A 22,768-nucleotide genomic window follows, 5' to 3' on the forward strand; every position below is an offset into this window, starting at 1 on the left:
AAAAGTAGAGATCATTAGTACGACCAATCACGTTTGATGGCGCGTTATTTTGATATTTTGAACATCGAACTATTCGGGGTTATGTGATTATAATATTATATTAAATTTGTCATATTAAAATAAATAAGACGAACAAATGAAATACTTAAATAAAAAAAATTTTTTGTTCATTAACTACATCGTAATGCAATATTAAAATAACCATAATTCTTTTCATAATTTATACATAGATAAGTTTATTCATTGGAGGATTATATCTTTATGCTTACTAAATACGCTATATGTATGTATATAAAGTTGCTGATACAGGAATGTATTCGAGTAAAATATATAAATATATCACACATGCACCATCATACGCACAGAGGCATACCAAGTCAGTTTTTAAATATTTACATTAAATCACTTTCATGTTGCAGGTGAATTTTTTCTAATTTTTTTTGGATCTACAATAGTTATTACCTAACTTAGATTCATATATCTTTTTTTCAGTTTTACAAAACAAGATTAATTGCTACTATTAATTTGGCACAATGTGACAGAACTACTGAATTCTACTGATACTCAGTTTTTCAAAATTTGTAATGCCACTGGCCTTTTTTTTCTTTGCTTTTCCTTTTTTCAAATATGAGTTTCATGTTTTTGACTAAATATTGTATTGCATAGTCTAATATAATTCTAATAGTATAAAAGATCACCTGTAACATGACATATGCAAAATTGTTTACGAGCTTGCATAATATTACACACACGTACATGACTGAATGCTATTTTTATAATCATATTACATATTATATCCTTAGTTTTTGCTATTTCTCTAAAAGTATTGTTATCAAATATTTCATTAATTATCTAATCTTTATCATACTGATTTACATTTATATAATAAGTCATAAAATTTTATTATGGAATGTATTATTGGCTTATTTTCTGGTTAAAGAACGTAATTTGAATTAAACAGCTACAGGAGAATTTTCTTCTTGGTTAATATAGTTTAATATTTTAAAGATTAAACGTATGCAAATTTAATGTATGTCATCCTAAAGGAGACATATAATGTACCTTCCAACAATGTATATTGATACAATGATTTGTATTATCTTCTTATATAGGTTCAGGAATATGTTTTTCTCGGTTAACATGCAACATGGATTTCAAAATGCAACTTGTAGAGATTTGTCTATTACTGCATCCATGTAAATAACAATAGTATACTTTTCAATGATTACAGCTAACAGTACAAACAAAAGTACAATATACGTTTGAACTGTTGCATTTTTACGTTTTGTTTGTTTTATAAATGTATACATAGGGTGGAACGAAAATCATAGTATAATCGTAGTAAATTTGATTCCCTAATTAATAATAAATACAAAACGATAATGATAAAAATTTATACTATCATTTCGACTGATTTACTTTTATTCAAGGAATCATGTTCACTTGGTTGTATAAGAATATTCGGGACACCCTATACGTATACAATATACAATATATATATATATATATATATATATATATATATATACATACATACATACATAACATGTACGTATGTATATTAAGATACTATTTCGCATTTCTATTTTACAAATGTATATACATATACTTTTTCTATAAAAACCAATCAATTCTCTATACGATTATATATGTTAAATACTTTTTGTTAGAAAAGACAATATATTTAACAACTCCCTCATGGCAAAAGAAAAAATAATAATATAAAAAAAATATGTATGTATATATATAAATGACTTTCTCCTGATTATTACTTTATCTATAATGATGTAAAGAATGAAGTTATACAACACAGTTACACAATACAATTATATAACGTTTTTTTACTTAATGTTTTCCAACTTAAAATGTGACATTCTTATATCTTTTCGTGAGATGTTACATTGTATATTTTGCATACATTATATTTTTGTATATGTGATTGTATAATCCCTATTATATTTCCAAACACCAAGTTAGTAACATGATCCGGTTAAAAAGATTTTTTGTTTAAACTTGAGATATATATAGTTATTTTATAGCATGATTTTTAATTTAAGACCAAAATAATTCAAAATGATGCGCATATATGTAGCTTATATTCAGGATAACAAACAAGAGCTTTTTTGAAATACTGTGATTAAAAGAAATTCAATACATTTCGATAAATGCATTAATAAAAAACGTAATCAATTGTATACTCATACATTAAACATCGGAAGACAAATACATCTTGTCCAAAAAATTAAAAGTAGAATAACATTTTTTGTTTTATCATACGTAATAGGCACTTATTACGTTGACATCTATAAAACTCCATCCAATAGGATAGAAATTATTTGTTTATGCAGCCAGAACACTCCCGTTTATCTAAACTACACAGTCTCTTATCTAAAATGTACAAGACAACAGATAAATATTTAAATATTAAAACAAGTTACCAATTTGTAAATTACTTCGATAATATCATATACAATATTATACCAGGCCCTTTCTATAAAAGTTTAGAGAAATGCAGACTGCATTGGCTGTGATTTAAATGGAAGTATTTGTTCCAATTGTTATTTGTAGTCAATAGTAATTTAAATTAACTCTGCATGGTAAATGTAATATTCTGTTACAATATACAATAAAACCTTCTAATGACATAATAATAGGAGACTAATACTTGTTATAGAAACTCTTGTTACCCTGTTCCTAATGCAAGTGTTCATTTAATAAATGTATATATATGTATGTTATGTCTGATTTCTTATGGCACGAATATAAACAAACAATGTGCTATCTTATTGTGCAATTCATAGAAATGCTTGTTTCAGATTATTCTTATAAATATTATGTATATAATTATTATTATTATTTTTTTTTTTGACGTACTGTCATAAAATCGATATTCTGGTGTTATACGGAACTGCATTGTTAAACGTCAACAACGTCGTTGTCATAATTAAAATTTGAATCACGTAAAAACGAAGTGCGACGAAGTTTAAAGCTGAACGGAGAATCTTCACCCGTTTTCGGCGCTTCCGTTACCTGAAATTGAAAAATACGACGTAGAATAAAAACAAAATAATATGAAAATAAAAATAATTTCTATATACATTTCAATATGATAAAAAAAGAAAAGCAGAGATATTCAAGGCAAAGTTAAAAAAAAGATTAAGTTACATTAAATATACGGTACAAGCATAATTAGAAATCAAAGTTTGGCGATGTACAATGCTCGTGTATATATATATATATATATAGCTTGAAATGATATAAAAAGCTTGAAGGATTATTTAAGGAATGATCAGTATTACAAGATATTACTAAATACACTTTGATATATGCAGCTGTCTTCTTTCTTCAGAAATATAGAAAAAAAGAAATAAATATCGTAAAGTACCTTGGTAACTGGTCGGTCAGCAGAACGTTGAAGCACCGACCTCCATGGTGCAGGTGTGCTATGCTCTAAAATAATATATACAGCAAGGCTCATGAATTTTAAGGCTTTTCATGCATTTCCAAACTATTTTAAAGCTTGTAAAAAAAAATGAATATTTTATAATGGTTAACAGTGATGTTCGAATCGAGCAGTGTATGCAGGGTTACGATACACCGAACGATCATGCATCTTATGAAAATGTTTGATTTTACCATTCTCCTTCTTGTCAGCTTTTCCTTTATTTAAACTAGCTGCCAATTCTCTGACCGATCTTTTCTCTACACTTGTATTGCTCAGTGAACTTGCTGTACTGCTTGCTGATAATGTAGGTGGTAATGATGCCGGTCCACTGACACCACTATCAGTTGATTCGTCGAGAGCATCACCAGAGTCAGGTGTATTCCCTGCAGACGTATTTGGACTCGACCCATCACTCAATAAGCTAAATTCACCTGCGATTTTAATATTGAAATTATTGCGATAAACTTGTGTGACTACTTTTTTATCTAAACAAAAAATTAATATAAAAATTGTTAGAAAATTTACCGGATTTCCTGTCAGCAGCCATGCTCCAAGGTCGTGGCTTTGGTGCTGTAGCAGGAGGAATAGGTTTATTTTTTAAAAGAGCACCATTATTTTTTCCATCGCTGCTAGAATTATTTCCTTTAACAACAGATTTTAATATCGGTGACTTAGACGATTCCGATGAATTTTTGGTGTTGCTACCGTTGGTTGGACTTCGAAGATCAAAACCAGTGGAACGTAATTTAACAGAAGACATTGCTTGTGCGCTAGATCTGTCTTTGTCCGATGACGAATTTGTATTATTTTGCAATTGCAATATTTTCCCACAGTCTTCTGATTCTCGAGAATTACGAGAGGTTGGAATTGATCCAATATTTGGTAAAGTATTACGTTTGGAAGAATCAACGGAAGTACTCATAATACTGTTATTATATGTATCCTTACTACTATCACATCTGGACATTACTCTCTCATGTCCCTGAGCATTATCTGTCGTATTTCGTCGAGCCAGAGGTGATGCGGTTAATGGTGAATCACCTTGCGAACGTCTCCCAACGAGAGGAGAAAATTTTTCTAAGTTATCGCTAGACCTTGAACGTGGTGTTGGTTCAAGTAACGTTTTCAACATCGGTGAGTTACATCCATGCTTTTTATCTAGATCAGGTGGTATACTTTTATGACTCGCCAGAGATAAATTTGGACTCCCATCCGTTGGAAACGTATGTAAAGAACTAAACATACATATTTTTAAATTACAAAGGCAAATTGATGATTATTAAAGTTAGATATATATATTTTTCTTTCTATTTATAATACCTATCATCACTTGTAGGTGATATAAGTGGTGTAGTCGGTGTAGTAGGCCGGAAAAATACATCTAGTCCCTCGCCAAGAGCTAAACCATCTACAGGTTGATCTGGTCTTAACATTGGTCTTGTAGGTGCTCTAGTTTTTGTTCTTCGTGGCCTAGATTTAACTAAATGTTGTAATTGTTGACCTACAGTATTAGGTAATTCTGAGACAGAATCTAACGATTCTGTTAAGGAATGTTCAGTTTCTGAAATAGCTATAAAAAGATATCTTTTTACTATCATTTATTTGTAAAAAATTTATTATTCCCAATACTATTAAATCGTATATAAAACGAACCTTCTGCCTGACTTTTTGGCAGTGATGGAAGTAAATCAGGTATATCATCTGCTGACAATCCTTCTACAGAATCTACCACAGATTTTGGTCTTAATTTTCTCCCATGTAAACTTTTCCGTTTATTAGATAAGTGCGGAGTTGCCTGAATAAAAGAACAATGAATGCAATAGAAGTTTATACAACAACAACAACAAATTTTTAATATATTGTCAACCATCAATATATAATTATATGATAATTATGTACCATTTATTTTTTTTTACTATACTTACAAGATTCAAATAATCCAATTTCTAGACAGACATAAAAAAGTAACGACAATATGTAATTAATATAAACTATCTTAATATAATATATATATGCATATTGTATATTTATTTTATTTAGGAATAATAGATTAAATCGTTTAGGAAATAATAAATTAAAATTACCATTGGCGATTGTTCACTGGAACAATGACTAAGAGAATTTTCCAAGGAATATGTTTCTGGAGGACACTCTACTTCTGAAATAAGACTAGTCCTTCCACCATGCAATGTCATAGAAACACCAGTTGCACTTGTAACACCAATAACACTTCCACTACTCATGGAACCTGCACTTGGTCTTAATACGTCTGGAGTACTGCTTCTTGTTCGACTATCACAATCTCCGATCTGTGGGAATAAAAGGTTTTATAGATATTGTGTAATTATAAAATACAAGATACACAAACTATAAATCACTCACCAAAGTTTTGTAACTACGCGACAAAGATTCGATTACTTCGTCGGTGGTTCTATCAGATACATGCGCAGCAACCGCTAAATTTAACTCACTAAGAAAATATTTTTTTCATTAATTCAAATTATAAAATGTTAAAATTACAGATAGAAAAATGTCAACATAGTATAATAGTACGATGAAATAGTCTTACTTGACTCTATTAATAATATCAGCACCAGCTTGTTCTGTAATAGTTGTATGAATAAATTCTGCACTTATATGATTTTTTTCCTTACAAATATTACGAACATCATCCTCCACTGCAATAGGTTCACTTTCATCTCCTCTAATTACTGTTTGTGAAAGTATTGTTGGACATTGTTCATTCGCACATTTAAGCATTGCATCTAATGAATCCTAAAAAAAAAAAATATATTTTTCAATAAAAATTCTTTAAATGTTTTATATATTTTTTTAATTGTTAAAAAAAAATACCTCTAAGTACATGGTAACAACTTTGTGAAGTTCGTTTGCCATATCATGTAATTTTAACTCAATTGGATTATTTTCATCTCTTCTTTGGAGTACTTCATGTAATCTTGGAAGGAGCTGTAAATAATACATATATTAGATTATTTATACATTCATAAATAATTATAATGTTTCTTAATACCTGTTTAGAATTATCAGCATCCTGTATCAGACCAGTAGCATAATTAATATCATTATTTGCATCACAGCTTTCTGCAGCTATAGCTTTGATAGTATCCTGAGTTTGAACAACAAGCCTATCAACCATCTGTTGTGTAGAACTTAACAAAAAACCTTGCTGAAGTCTAAATGCTTGTCCATGACTGTATTTACATGGCGTAACATTTCTTTGCAGCAAGTCTTGGATTTTTTTAGCTAATTGTTCTGTTTTTTCAGCAGACGTTTTCATACACGGTTGTAGATCAAAAATTGGAAATGGCATATGCCTCACACTACAATTTCTGTAATCAAATAAAAAAATACACACAGTTTCGAGAATTGGTATAGTAATTGATTACTGTAATGTAAAATAAATTTACTTTTCCAAAGCATGCACGATATCTGCATAACCTTGAAGCGTAATATTATTTTTATCATAAATGATAGTTCTTAAGTGATTATTGATTTGCAATGCTTTGGCTAATAATCTTGCACCAGGATCTCCAATCTGATTTCCACTTATGTCTAACGTATGAAGACACGTATTACTTCCCAAAGCATTAATCAAATTATAGAGATCAGATTTAAGACGAGAATCAGGTAAGTGTAATGCTTGTAAAACGCAATCATCCTCTTGCAGCATTTGAACCAAAGCATCCATTACAACAGCAATGTGTTTGCTTTTCATACCAGTCGTATTTCGACCCATATATAATTGTTTAATAGACTTGTTTTTACCTATAGCTGTTATTACTTGCGCTAAATCAACATCCATATCTAAAAATGTATATCTATGTAAGAAGACAAATATAATTGTTATATAACAGTTATTAATTCACAGAATTTAGAACGTACGTACTGCTGTCCGAAATATCCAATGATGCTATGCATCTCACCCCATGTATACACGATTCCAAAACATGAGCACCCATAGAACCTAAATTATTTCCACTCATATCAAGTTCTAAACCTACTGTACTTTCATTACATGCCAAACCAAGTAACAAATGTTTTAATGCCTCCAGAGGTAATTTACAGAAAGAGATGTTTAAGTACTTTAATGAAAGTGTTGCTGTAAAAAATTGCTTAAAACTGGGAGGTATTTCTTTGGTCTTTTTACTTGAAAAAGAATTGCGAGCAACATTTAGATGGACTAGATTAGTTGCACAACCTCGCAATAAAGCACCAAATAGCTATAAAAAAATTATATGAATAATGAATTTCCTATTTAAAATTTGTGAAAAAAAATATTTTAAATCTTATATTTATACTTACACATTCTAAGGTAGTATCTGTACCGCTAAGATCTAAATGTGTTAAACTATTAGGCTGTGCCAGAAAGTTACATAAATTCTGTAATTAAATTAAGTTTTTGTTAAATAACGATATTTAATAGAGATATAAAAAATTATTCAATATATAAACTTACATTAATATCATCTTTCAAAGTATTTTCTGAAAGATTTAAGTATTGCAGACTAGTTGGCATACTCCTATTTAAACTTAATGCATGTGCTATTTGACCAATGCCTTTTCCAGTTAATCCACAGTGAGCCAAATTCAATTTTTGTAATCCCTTTGGTAATTTTCCAATAGGGCCACTTAAATGTGTAGCTCCTTAAAATATAAATTATCATAAATATTCTATGGTGAACTTTACATACATTTCAATCATCATATTGCGTAGCTCAGCCATCAATAAGCTTTTTACTGTATTATATTGCATATTGTATAAGTTGCTAAAAATGTAAGAATCTAAGATGCAGTTCTGTTACAACAAAGTAGAAAATTAAAAAATTTATAAAAATGTAAATAATTTTAACACATAAGTTAGTACAGCTACTATTGCAAATTGTGAAACATGCAGTTTTCTTTTTATAACTTATATTAAATTATATAATCATAATCACTATAACATTGCAACACACTACGTGTACTAATAAATAAAAAAAAGGAATGAAAATTATAAACCCTACTGATAGGTATTAATTCTAGTAAAAATACGTGGTTATTTGCACACCTTGCATTAACTTGGCAATTATCCCACACAAGCTAGATGCTCCTACAAAAATATAAAATTACATACAGAGGGATTCCAGTACATATGAATAAATATTGGGAAGGTCAATGCACAAAAATGGATGTACTAAAAGACATAAGCTGCAGATAAAAAATGTTAGTGCCTAGATGAAACTTGCCTTTGTCCTCGATCATATTATATGACAGATCTATTGTCTGTAACATTGTATTAGCATTAGAAATTAAGGCTAATGACAATTTGTGTGCAAAATCCCTATAAAGGAAATCTAATGTTTATAAGTGTTTTTGAAAGGGAATATTTTCTACTTGTTATTTCAATCAGACTCTTACCATTTAACTCCGAGATTATCCAGATAGAGTTCTTGAATGGATAGTGACCTACGCATAACATGCAATAATCTTTCGAGTGGTTCATGGCTTAATTTAAGATGAGATGCTCTCAATTTTGTAAACCATGTATTATATTCCAAGGCTGATATTATTGGTACCAAATCTTTTTGATCTAAATGGTCAAAATCCCTTAAATTAAGTTCTCTGGTATCATGGGATAAGTATATTGTGTCTACATCCTAAAATTTCATATTGTCAGTGCATAAAATACATACATATTTATTATTATATAAGAGAGAGAGAGGGAGAGTACAGTTAGTCTTACCCAGGCAACTTCTTCTCTATATGGTACACCATGTAAATCACACATACATGCATACTGAGTGGAAAACCCACCACAAGGCCCAGTGTGTCTTGTTGCTTCTGTGCTCCTAGCTAATTCACTACCTCTTATGGTTTGTAATCTGCTTGCTGGGATTACTTCTATCTTTCTTATAATATAACTATTAAAGAAAATATAAATATGAATATACTTGTGTAAAAAATATTGAAAATAATTATTTCATTTAATAAATATATACTTTAATGGTACTGTAGGAAAGATATTGCGAATTGCAGTATGTAAGGCCTCGATCATCGCATCGACTTCGGTAGTATCTGCACCCACACTGGTTGTAGTAAAATTGTAAAATCTTTCTCCTACTGTTAAACATAATTGGTTTGCTCTTTTGGATTCTATAGATACTATTTCTAGATAATGGAAGTGGCAGTCGATCTAGAAAGTATTATAATTTATTAAATTTAGATATAATTGAATTTAGAAAAAAAGAAACTTACCCTTGTGGGTACTTTGGCCGTTAAAAGAAAAAGACGGCATGGTGAAAATACCTGAAATGAGAGATATTAATGAACGAGTGAAAATTTGAAATTATTGAATCTATGAAAACATTTTACATTATACTCACAAGAACACGATTTTCTTGCTTATCTGGCTTAGTTTCTAACTTGACAACATTTTTTAGCAGTATCTTGACATGCTTACCAAGTAGCGCTTTCACCGATTCTGTAAACAATGAATTATTCATGACGTTATATACGCAAAAATACGAAAATCTTGGATTGCTGGACATAGATATATAAGTTATACAAAAAGAAAAAATATATATATGTGAAAATCGTGTTTTAAAATATGAGAATTAAATTGAAATCAATTTTATAAATAGAACGAATATATTCTTCAATGAATCACCGGTCTTTCCGATCACACGCATGTACCTATACGAGAGATGACAGATCACTGATTTATGCGAACGTAAACATTGTAAACGAGACTAACCGTTTAAATCCTTTGTGAGTTGCGATCTCGTTGACATCTTGCTAAACTTAATATGTCTTCCATATATCCCGAGCCATTTAAGACATTGTTTTTCTTGTCACTTTATTTCCACTGCTTTTACAAGCACTTAAAACGATATCATTATGCAGGGCGATGTCGCACAAGTCCAGAGCGCAACAATCGCCATGTTGGCACCTGCCTGCTGTCCATTGATTCCATACCATTCCGTTCCGTTCGTTTCTTACTTTCATAAAAATCTTAAGGCTGTTTATCATCCCTGATTTTATAATGGTTTATGTCAACAATGAGTATAGACGTAATTCTTCAACTGATTTTCATGAACAAGGACTCGATTTACAAATGAATGTTTAAATGAAGAAACAGTTTTTTCAAATCCTTGAAAAAGCTTAATTTTCTTTGAAAAAAATCGTGTCAAAAAAGATACTCCTTCGAAAATGATTTATGCATAAAAATAAAGCTTTTCCAAAAATTCGAAAAAGCCATGTCCTTGCTTGAACTTTTGTCTTTAAAATGATATCTTAATCATTAAAATATAATAAAAATTAGGTCAGGACTCACTGTTGGCGTAAACGTTGTTTTCGACATTTTTCATGAAAACAAAGTTTGGTACAGTGGCGCCTCTCGAACTTTGCGGCAAAGGAGAAGAAGCTCGTACTCCCACTACTGATTTTCATATAAACGCTTTACATGGTGTGTGACTTGTTTCCGTGAACTAGACGATTAAGGAAGAATTCCCAGTGTTATTTTTTTCTGTGGTTTCTTCTGTAGAAGTAATGCATTTTATTATTACTATTACTAATCTAATAACAATATATAATATCAAAATATAATGATAAGATGTAGAAGAAAAAATGTACATATACTTAAATATTATATGAATCATGTAAATACATCCAACAATATACACGATGATGGTGATTTTTAATAACAAAAGAAGAAAGAATATATTTCAAAGAACAAGGTATAATATAGCTAATTTAATTGCTAATATTTTTTTAGAAAAATCGCTGTCTTCTTTTTCGTACCATACGTCGCACTACGCATTATAGTTTTTATAGTGCGAATTCTCAACAAATCGTATCTTCGATATTTGGACACGTGACCATAGATATATAGATGAGATACGATACAAAAACGACGCATTTCTTTTGTTTTCGTCTGCCTCTCGGCTGTGTCGTTCGACCTTGTTTTTCTGCTTTACAATTGTATCGTCAATTCGTAATATATTTCTTTTTGTTTTTATTCCGTCTTTTTCTCATGTGTTTATTTTGGTTCTTATTGATTCTTATATTGATTTTGCGAAACTATTAAGTTATATTACGTTCTATTAAGAAATCGAAGACGAAGTGGGGTATTCAAGAATTAGTTATCACGTAGATAGGTTGTATAACCTTTTCAATTATTACATATTCGTTTTAATAATGTAAAGTGTATATATAGAAATAAAGTATAATTCATATTTAAATCGATAATCATATAATTGTTTAAGTACCATAAAGTTAATAGTTTTGATCACTTTAATATTAAATAAGTTAATTTTACTCGTATGTGGTTAAGTAAAAATTTTCAAGATCAGTCGATATGTCGATAAGATATCTATAGCATTAGTGAATTATATTAGTTATTAATAGTTACATAACAATTATGTGTAATAATCAAATCTATAAAATTGTTTAAATATTATCACAGGTCGTAATATTCCGTCGAATATAAAATAATTTTAATTGAATATTTCAATACAGTTAAATCTTGAACAGGAATCGACACGTTCATCTAATATCAACAAAAACAAGTATTGTATCGACCTTCGTAGTCAGCCATCGGTTTAGTTCCCTTTTCCATTCTCACGAGTACACATCGTAAATCGTTCCTTAACGTAGTTCGTAATTAGTTCGGTTAACCTTAAATAATTTATACTTTGGATTATTTTATAATAATTTGAGTAGTTTGTGACGTTTAATTAACTAATATTTAAACAATAGCACATTTATTTAAACATTTCATAGTTCGAAAGACGCATTAAATATAAAATAGAATTGAATTAATAATTAAATAAAGTTAAAAGTTTAATGTGCGATCGTTGCTTCTTCACGTAAACAAAAACTTTTCATTGATTCAGTTCTCAGAATGTCTTTCCTGCAAGTATCAACGATGACTTAAAGTAAGTATATTTCCATATCGTACATTTCAAGAATCATTTTTACACTTTCTTATTATAACAGTGATACTAATTATTTTATTTGTATTTGTATTTTTCTGTTTCAGAGCCTCATTGCAATCACGCGAATAGCAATGAAGTAATCGAGTGTTTGTATCGCTAAAATAAAAATATCGCGAAGTAGAAGCAGTGTTTGTTCGTTCGCGTTTCGCGATTTAAATCATAAGTGTTTTGCATAGACTGCGCGCAATGCAGTCGTTAGAGTCAGTGTTTGTAAAGTACTTTGCATATTTAACAGTCGCACAGACTGTATTTACAAAAGATAATAGAGTTTCTGGAAATAAATTCAGTGATCGTTCGTTAATAAATAACTACCGCGAATTAGAGTCAGTGCATCACTGAAGAGGATCTCGATTAACTTCGATATCGACCTATCTCATTTTCAATCAGCTACGATTCATTCACCTTCAATTACGATCTAAATCGCGGACGAGTGTTTTGGAGCCATCGCAGAACTTCTTAAGTAGTGAGTTAATTTTTAAATCCGTCCGATCACTCAATCATGTCGAGGATGAAAGGTCCGAATCGGCACGAGTGATTAGTTGTAATTAATTAGTAAAAGTGCATTGAGTGATCACGAATAAATTTCTTAGATTTACTCGTGAATTAGGGTCTTCTTGTTTCATACGCGTTTAGAATTATTTCCGCTTTGAATATTTCAAAAGACGTTTTTAAATATTTTTATCTCCCTTCGTCATGGATATTCGTATTTTTTTGAAATGTAGATTTTAGAGTAGAGTCATCGTCAGCACGTGGGTCTCCAGATGCAGCAACCTCCACGTGGTGGGACCTGGGTCGGTATTACTTACGAAATATCGAAATCTAATTCGATGCAAGTACTACCGGGCGAATGGCTGCATATTTCAGTGCGTTTCCAAAAGATTTTCAATCTGATTAATACTTTTAGAGATAAATAGATTATATATTATATAAGAGAATTCTAAAATAATTTTTTTAAGGAAATGCACTGAAAAGGTATAATTTTTTTTATTATCGTTATATGTTAATATTGATATATACATAATTATTTATTATAACTTGTATATAACTACTTGTATAGGTATAAGGTTTTAATAAGAAGAAAACATTTTTTTTTTACAGACTTAAATTTTTCTTTGATCTTTAAATAACAATGATAATATAAAAGAGTAGATTCAACGTTGGTTTATTGTTGCTATTATCTTTACATATATTACATCCTTTTAGTTATTTGTATAAATTTAACCTAAAAACAAAAAATAAAGTTTGTACAATTAATAAATATTTTTCAACTAATCTGTTTTCAGGGGAGTATTATTTTGCTATATGGTTGTTTCTTGTTTTTGTCAAATGTACTATTTTTTTTACTATATACAAAAATTTCTGTCACATTAATTCGATTATCAGGTTGTGTGTAGGAGAGAGTATAACTTATATAGGCTTATACATGATGCAATAATCCAGAGAACAGTGTTTCCCTATTGCGTTTGTAGTTTATATTTTGTCCGTATCTGTCGCTGAAGTCATATACGGTAAGAACGAAAGGTAGTGAATATCCGTAAGCATTTTATAACTACTTCGATAACCCTTTAATTGCGATTATCACTCAATGTATTCTTTCAACTTAAATTTTAGATTAATTTATCTTCGATCAAAATGCCTTCCATTGTATGTCTATAGGTTAATATGTTAATAGGTTAATTTTTATCCTATCAACGAAATTTTTCCAATCATAGAAAATTCTAATCGAAAAATATTCGATACTATCTAACGAGATAGGAACAAAATTGATAAAGAAAGTTGAGAAACTCTGCATTATTATTTTTTGTTTCAAACGTTGATCGCTAGAGGGTGCGAGCGACGTAACGATAGCAGCGCCTCTATGGAACATTGTGGTATTAAAATTCGTACATTTCTGTACGTATTTTCGTATGTGTTCGTTGGTTACTCCGAGACATATCTTTACAAGTAGTACTTTTGTATATCGAAAGGATCGTGCCACTGGATGAAGTCATTTATTTTGGTTTAGAAATTAGTATATGTGTTAGTGATAGCCATAGTGGTGGCAGACGAATTATAGCGGTGCTTTTTCACCGTTCGACTTGATCAAATTTTTCAAGTACTTGTTTATCGGAGATCAAGAACTAAGAAAAAAATGACCCGTAAGTTTTTTGCTAATTATATATTCTTTTAAGATTTTTAATGATATATTGGAAAGAGACGGCCGAATTAACGGATGAATCAGAGGTCGATATGTTCTGTTTTATTCACGTTTGTACTATTGTCACGTAAATCAAATAATCACGGTATGCTCGTCAATAATCTTCTTAAGATTAAATTCTCTTAAACAAATTTATTCGTCGTATATTATATTTTATAGGAATTTTTTAATTGCGACGAAATTGTTTCTTCGAGATTACAGAGTTCTTTTTTAACCGTACAGCGATAGATTAGGACTAGCTATTTTGAGTTTTTGTGTTTGGCGTATTTGTAATTTTTTTTTTTTAAGTCTTAACCATCAATTACGTCGTAATTATTATTGCGAATAATAAATTTTATGATAGAATCTGTGGTGGTTTTGTTTGTTTTATCGAAATTCGTCGTTCGTTCGAGCACGGAGAAAGTTTGAATGTTCTAGAAAAGTCCTAAAGTAATTTCGATTTTTAGGATGATCTCTTCAAAGATTTATTGAAACATCGTATCATTATGTTTTCTGGGTTCAATTGAATTATCTACTGTTATTTAGTATAAAAGATAATAGTGTATTTTTTGTAGGATGAAACATAATGTCTGTGTGTGTATTTTAAATATAGTATATACATATACATTTATATAAGTATGATTTGAATTATTGAATGTAGGAGGAAATCAACGTGAACTAGCGAGAGCTAAGAATATGAAGAAAACTGTTAAAAAAGCTGCTGCTGAGCAGGAAAGCAATAAAGGTCTTTCATTAGAACAACGAAAGGCACGGTAGGTTATTCATTTCTTTTTTACTTTTATCTGCTGATGATGGAGCTTTGAGCAATCACAAAAATGAAAAACATAAGTTGTTATATATATTGTGAGTAATCAATTGGTATTAATGATGTGATATTGCAGAGATGCAGAACGAATGAGAGAAAAACAACTCAAAAAACAACAAGAGCAACAAGAGAAGACTAAACAAGCTGCGAGATAACTTTTTAAAAACTATCTGTAAATTTTTACTAACGACGGAATCAAACTTTGCAAGTATGTTTTTAAAATTGACGATCATAAAGCATCAAAGTTACATCTATTGCGAGCACATAAAGAGTACACAATGTCTTTGATCTTAGAGAATTTCTTCATTATTCTCTGTATGTAACATCATGATGTATAACAGGATTTAGCTCTGCGTGATGTTCTTTACATATTATTCGTAATAATAGTCAATATGTATAAAACTATTGTTACCTATATCTTGATGGTCAAAGGAACTCTGTTTGACTGGAGTAGACTTTAAGGGTATTAATTAAATAATATGATACTTGTAGTAATAATTTTGTGTAAATTTAAACTTCAGTTATTTAATATGTTGTGTAATTAAATGAAAGCACAGAACGACAAAGAGAAAGGACATGTATGTTTGTCGTTTCCTTATAATAAATTATTCAAATTTATTAATATTCGAAATCAATATGTGACATTACTTCCCTTTACTATGTGTTGATAATAAGTATATTACCAAATTAAGACTATGAAAAGTAAATATTTAAAGCGTTATTGTATATTAGTAGAAAGATTTTTTAAGAGCTTTACGATTAATTTATTATTATTTTTTTTTTTTTTTTTACATTTTATTGCACTTTCCCAAAAGAGTACATTTTTAACATACTATTTTATTGTATAATTCTGAAATTTTCTTATATATAATTACAAATACTTGGAATATAAACATTATTTCTGTTAAGAATCAAATGATCTCATAAATCTTATAGTGGAAGACCAAATCTTAATGCTAATATGGGAAAGGAAAGAGAAATGTTATGCTATATTGAACCATGGACATATTGTCTAGCCTCTAAAGACCAAAAACCCTTATGAAATAATCATACTCTTTTCCTATTTCTTTTTTCCTTTTTATGTAACTAAACAATCAATAATTCTTCTAGTTAATTCAAATCCATTTATATTGTAATTATATTTTGGCATTTTAATACACGAATAAGCAGAGAGATAATCTCCGTTTTTATTGTTGAAAATTCGTTATATTCGTTATACGCAAAGAACGATATTTTTTCTTTTTTCTTTTTTTTTTTTACATTTAAAAATTTCACACTGTGTTGCACTTTAATATCGTATGTAATAATTAAATTACTTAGTTAATTTTATGTATATAGAATGAATTTTTATTATAATGTGAATAAATTCCATATAGCAATCAAATTATATTAGCGACATAAAAACTTTTCGTTCTGGAGCTATAATCGATAAAATTATTACTAATTTATCTATTAAATTGTACATATTTTTTGCACTTAACTTGTTCGATAAAAAATTGGACTCGATATCGATTCAATATGATATTGAAACGATAAGATTAAAAAAGCTATCTCTATTTTTATATAAATATAAATGTCTGAAATTGAATTGATTTAAATCAATTAGATTCTTTAAGAATATTTTTTTTCGGATCGTTTAATGTTTGACAATAATGACAGATACAAAAATTCTATTGCTTTTTATCGAAAAATGGAAATTAAAAAAATTGTATTAATGTGTTTATGACGAATAAGAGTAATCGCGAATATGTTTTATTTAAGAATACGGATAGAGTGATTAAATTTTTTACATGAATAATATTTAATAAAGATCCGAAAATATTAAAGAAATAATCTATATAATATGTTGAAGAAAGTTTTTTTTTTAACAAAAAAAGAAACATCTCGCTTCTACAAGGACTTTTTTCACGAATAGACAATCTTTACAAGTATTCCATACAGATTTCTAATTATTATATTTTTTTTTCTTTTTTCTTTTTTTTTTTACGTTAATATTATAATCACGTATTTATGGCATAAATATTCCCTTACATATCTATCTCGATGATGTATCGTTTTCATTTATTTGTATTTTTTATTTTTTTATTTTTTTATTTTTTTTCTTTTTCCTTTTTTTTTTTGCTAAAGACGGAAACGTTCACACAAGTATGTATAAGTAGAGTTAATGTGGCGAACATGTTGCAAGAAGATTATTTTTGAGAAGTCGCAGCAGATCTTTCTAAGAGAGAATTAATGTGTTTACGAGTTTACCTACATTCTCGTTTATCTATTATAAACGACTTCATATTTTTAATATTAGCACCATATCTGTTATTGTATGTTCTCCTATGTGAACTGTTTTATAATACGTAATAGGTCGATCATAATGAAGCCAGTTCTGTCGTTAATAACGAAGAAGCAGAATAGAAAAACGACAGCAATGTTTTCCTGACATTTTCTTTGGCTCGACAACGATCTATCTCATTAATCATCTATTCGTTTATGTTTATTTCAATCATTGATAATCCTTTTAAAGATATATTATTATGTCTTGAGACAAATGCATGCGAGCCGAAAAATGTCATGAAAGTAGAAATACACATATATAAACTACGAACAAAAAATACTCGTCAAGTACAACCATTGGAGATGCGGTCACATTATTACAGTAATAATTATAGGAAAGTTTTCGTGGAGAAATAAATCAGTTGAAATCTAATAACATTAGAAACATATCCGCGCAAGCTTTTACAAAGCCATCCCTGTATACGTGTGATAACGAAATTGTTAACGAGAAAATAGCGAGTAAGATTTATTTATTTATTTATTTATTCTTTTTTCAAATTCGTTTCATGCATCTTCTCGCTTTGAAAATACGCCAACACACATTTAGATTATTAATTAATTTTTAATAGATTTAGGAATATAAGATGAAGATCTAGAGATCTCGAATAAGCAGCTAAAACTATTGGGAAGTTTTTTTCAATGAAAACGATTAATAAAATGGAATGTGCTTAGTGGAATGGAAATTGTAAACTATGAAATATGTAAAATGCTTGTTGACAATTGGAATGTACATTAAAATAGGAACGCACGCGATACAATAGATCTTAGAGAAATTGTTCAGTTTTGTTTTTTCTTTTTTTTTTCTTTAAGAATGTTACAATTAGTATTATTAGTGGAACAATAATATTTAGACGATAAGAACAATACTACGTTCCCTCGCAACATTATTCGAGTCGAAGGATTATTTACTAAATTCAAAAAAGAAACTAAAAGTGAACTTAAAATCGAGTTTAAAATTGTGTTCATTCATAAAGAAGCAAGCCGAAACTTATTCATATATCAATTCATAATAACTATATAAGAATTCTGATGAGAAAATATCATATTCATTAGGTTGATTCGTAAATAAATAAAAAGCTTATTACAATAAATTCTTAATTATATTTATGAATCAACCTAACATATATGTACGTATGTATATATATATATATATATATATATATATATATATATATATATATATATATATACGTACGTCCTAGCATAGGAGAAATTTATTATAAGTTTGAGAAATCCATCGACGAGTTTCGTATTGCTTGCAAAATTAATTACGAAGGAGTTTATGCGATTAAATAATATAAAAAATTTCGTATTTGAATGATTTAGAGATTGAGAGAGCAAATGGTGCAAGTTTGAGCGATGCAATGAGGATGTAGTTGCGAGGGATGTTGATGATGTTGATGATGTTGTTGATGGTGATGAGGAGGAGGAGGAGGAGGTGGATGATGATGATGATGATGATGATGATGGTGATGATGTGCGTGTTGTTGCTGTTGTTGCTGCTGTTGCTGTTGTTGCTGTTGTTGTTGCTGTTGCGAGAGATGATGTTGAGTTGAATGCGCGGAAGAGATTGCTGACTGTGATGACGGTGGTGGAGGCGGTGGCGGTGGTGGTGGAGGTGGTGGTGGTGGTGGTGGTGGCATGTAACGCCAACCTGGATTGGTGCTCGACCAAACGGTCGTACCTGAAGCTGAGGAGACGACGGACGGAAGCAATGCACCGCTATTGCCGGTAGCACTGCTTGCGTGAGAACTTGGTCCACCCTCTACTCACATCACCTGTCAAACGTATATCAAATTTTACATTATTTTTCTTTCCTCTTTTTTTATCATGTATCACTTATCTAAAAAGTATATCTTAATAATTTTTTATTGAACATTATTATTTATTAATATATTATATATTATTCTATTCGTACATCATCTTTTATATGTGTACCTGCATATATCAAACTTTTTTTCTTTTGATTATTTATTTTGATAATTTATTTTACAATATAAAAAAACTATTCGTTTCTTTTTTATTTTTATTATATCAGTAATAGCAAATAATAATTGTTATTACGAAAGTATCGAAAATTGTTATTTGATATTATAATTGATTTTTATCGTTTCTCTTCATTTTTCGAAGAGAACGAGGAACGAGGAAGCCTCTTGTTAGAGGCGAAGGTAATTTGTACACGTTCGCAAATGCAAACTGAGAAGATGCGTTTCGAATTTCATCCTTCTCAGAAACTTCCAATCATCGTCTACGAGATTGTTCAGAACTTTGAAAGTTATGTTCTTATTAGTTGAACATCGCGAAAAAATTAAAAAATATGATTAGTATAAGATTTGTTTATAATCTTATACTCTTATATATATATATATATATATATATATATATATATATATATAAACCCATCAACTCTATTAGAAACACCATAATTCTTGTAACATTTTCGATTAAAAATTTTGTATCTTGATAAAAGCGACGAATCAGAATGTCATTCGAGAAGAATAAGAAGAATAAGAAGAGAAATAAGAAGAAAGGAGCAGTCTCGAAGACAAATACAAGCTTTTTACGACTGGTTACGTTATCTGAGAATATTTGTCATTGCCAGCGCGCTTAGTCGTAGGAAGAAGTAAAAAGCTTAAGGAAAAATATCCAAACGGCTTGGTAGAACGCAAAGTGTGATTTGTCTGTTCGTATCGCATCTTTTCGAAAGAAAATGGCGGCGGGTAGATACGTCAAAAATGGCGGATATCGCCAATGGCGCACACAATGGTGGATCAAAGAATACAAAATTGCCCTCGTACATTTTCAACAGAGTTTTATGGTTTTATCGATTGAATCTGATACGTTCGTGCAAACGTGTTTTATTGCACACTCTCTCAGAAATATATTCTCGTTTTCGTATATTCGAGAAGAGCAAAAAAGGGAAAACAAAAGAAGGATCGAACGCGGCTCGAATCGATTCATAAAACAATGTCCTCTTATATTATTGATAAGAGTTATAATCGAATGAAGATGATGCGATATTTTGAACGATTTCAAACGTTCGAGAGAATTTTGATTTATTTTTAAATTATATGTTTAACGTTTTTTCCTTTCATTTTTTTTATTAGAATATTTTTATTGATATAATCAATGAGATGATTTTAAAATCAACATCAATAATTTTGTACAACTAATTTCACATATTTTTTCTCTCATATCTCTCTTCAATAATGTTAATCGCAATCCATGAATGACTTCTTTTTGTACTTACATATTTTTTTTCTTATATAATTCTATTAATGGTTCATCGTCTATATTTTGATTGATAATCTTTTTATCAGTGATCAAATTAAAACGTGCTTGTTAAATAATTTTTTGTTTGATTAAGGATGTACATGATTCGAAGTAAATAATGATTCAAGTTTTCATTAAACAGTTATTTAGGAATGTCTGAAGAAATGAATCAAATAAAGAGAGAAAGACAAAGACAAAGATGGAGACAAATTCAAATTTGACAAATTTGTGGGAACGACATGTTTTTGGTGCTTTTGATTAAAGTTCAATTTTAATCATTAACGCACCGCCAAAGCAGAGAACAAGTATGATCCAAAGATAGGCAAGTAATTATCGGCTAGCCTTTGAAAAGAGCAGCGACTAATTAGACATCCATACGTGGCCATGAGTAGCTTAACGAGGGGAAGTTTAACGAGCTCGAAGACCTATACGTCGAGTTAAGTCTCGACGATATTGAAAGGATTAATCTGGTGGTTGAAGTTTCGTCGACAGTAAATTTGTTTAATGATTTTTCATGGAAATAATAATAATGTCGCCAAATTTTTTTCGATATTTTGAAAATAATGAATTTTTTTTTAAACACTTTCTCTTCAAGTATTTACAACTATAAGTGTTTAAAAGAAATATGAACTATTTTTAAACTGTCACGATCCTAAATATTTAGAAAGTATTAAATATTAAATTATCACTTATTAATCTAGCAATATCAATAATTAACACATATACTGCATATTTCTATTTCATTTGTGTATAAATATATAATAAAAATATTTTAACCATGAGTATTTATATGTGAAGATACTGATAGATATATATGTGTTAATGAGGAGATCTTAATTAATTGGCAATTTGTTAAGTACATCGACAATCAAGTTTAATTAATACGAATGAAATCAATAATAATAATAATAATAATAATAATAATAATAATAATAATAATAATAATAATAATAATAATAATAATAATAATAATAATAATAATAATAATAATAATAATAATAATAATAATGACGACGACGACGACGACGACGATGATGATGATGATGATGACGATGATTATGATAATGATAAAAAAAAAAATAAAAAAAAATTGTTATGTGAATATTTTATATCAATTCTCAAATAAATATTTATTATTAACGAATAAACGTGAAAATAAGAAAAATACAAAATAAAATGAATATTAAATTATCAGTTATTTGATCGATAATAATATTTCACAGAAATTCTTCGAATATCGTATAATCTTTATATATTTTTTCTTCTTCTTCTTCTTTCTTTAATATTTGCGTAGGAAATAATACCTGCAATATCTGGCTGGCTTCAAAAGTCATGCCCGGTAAAAGTATCACCGGACTACTGACGTGTCCACTCTCGACGCATATCATGTTAGGAAATTCATCGTCTCCAAAATCTGGTATATCACGAGCCTTCTCTTGCCAAGGATTCGAAACTACCGTATCCGGAAAATTGTACTTTTGTACGCGCATCTTCCTTCCGGAAACTACGTTCGTGATGATGTGCTCACCCTGCGTATTCTGATAGATTCTATCGGTCCATTCGCATACTGTCACCACGTCACGACCTTCTTGAAAAATCTGGTTGTCCCTTGTCTACATATAATTTTAATTTTATCAATGGTCGATTTGAAATTAAACCGACTACAAGTTGATTCAATTTTTTTTTTTTAATTTATGTATAGATTATGATTATTTCGTTTAATACTC

The 22,768-nt window shown here is 29.3% G+C and overlaps 3 protein-coding genes across 8 annotated transcripts in view; 1 reads left to right on the plus strand and 2 right to left on the minus strand.

Annotated features, from left to right (window-relative positions):
• Positions 1-207: 207 nt before the first annotated feature.
• Positions 208-10,971, minus strand: LOC127066126 (F-actin-uncapping protein LRRC16A). Of its 6 annotated transcripts, none has more exons than XM_050999475.1 (25): positions 10,779-10,971; positions 10,200-10,476; positions 9,829-9,926; positions 9,701-9,751; positions 9,445-9,638; positions 9,189-9,366; positions 8,864-9,102; positions 8,692-8,786; positions 8,514-8,555; positions 7,923-8,110; positions 7,769-7,846; positions 7,353-7,686; positions 6,874-7,270; positions 6,477-6,795; positions 6,299-6,412; positions 6,015-6,220; positions 5,828-5,915; positions 5,530-5,754; positions 5,371-5,391; positions 5,099-5,240; positions 4,766-5,015; positions 3,971-4,680; positions 3,637-3,876; positions 3,386-3,450; positions 208-3,030 (listed from the first exon to the last, which is right to left on the minus strand). In XM_050999475.1, the coding sequence occupies exons 2-25, from the start codon at positions 10,234-10,236 to the stop codon at positions 2,917-2,919; spliced, it is 4,425 nt and encodes a 1,474-aa protein (XP_050855432.1). In that variant the 5' UTR covers positions 10,237-10,476; positions 10,779-10,971; the 3' UTR covers positions 208-2,916. The 6 variants fall into 6 exon arrangements, with proteins under 6 accessions (XP_050855432.1, XP_050855433.1, XP_050855435.1 ...); XM_050999476.1 differs by having other exon boundaries at positions 4,766-5,006; positions 10,779-10,952; XM_050999478.1 differs by lacking the exon at positions 8,514-8,555 and having other exon boundaries at positions 10,779-10,949.
• A 2,694-nt stretch (positions 10,972-13,665) lies between these two features.
• Positions 13,666-16,074, plus strand: LOC127066149 (putative SERF-like protein). The gene is made up of 3 exons (XM_050999517.1): positions 13,666-14,579; positions 15,279-15,390; positions 15,520-16,074. Exons 1-3 carry the CDS (start codon positions 14,573-14,575, stop codon positions 15,596-15,598), a joined length of 198 nt encoding a protein of 65 aa, XP_050855474.1. The 5' UTR covers positions 13,666-14,572; the 3' UTR covers positions 15,599-16,074.
• Positions 16,075-18,500: 2,426 nt separating this feature from the next.
• LOC127066137 (uncharacterized) overlaps positions 18,501-22,768 on the minus strand; it is a 33,270-nt gene continuing 29,002 nt past the window's right edge. The window contains exons 5-6 of the mRNA XM_050999500.1: positions 22,346-22,654; positions 18,501-19,546 (exon numbers count right to left, since the gene is read on the minus strand). Of these exons, the coding sequence (XP_050855457.1) occupies positions 19,538-19,546; positions 22,346-22,654 (318 nt within the window). The 3' untranslated portion in view covers positions 18,501-19,537. The remainder of the gene's footprint in view (positions 19,547-22,345; positions 22,655-22,768) is intronic.

This window comes from Vespula vulgaris, chromosome 9 (genome assembly GCF_905475345.1).
Source record: "Vespula vulgaris chromosome 9, iyVesVulg1.1, whole genome shotgun sequence".
Classification (NCBI taxonomy): domain Eukaryota; kingdom Metazoa; phylum Arthropoda; class Insecta; order Hymenoptera; family Vespidae; genus Vespula; species Vespula vulgaris.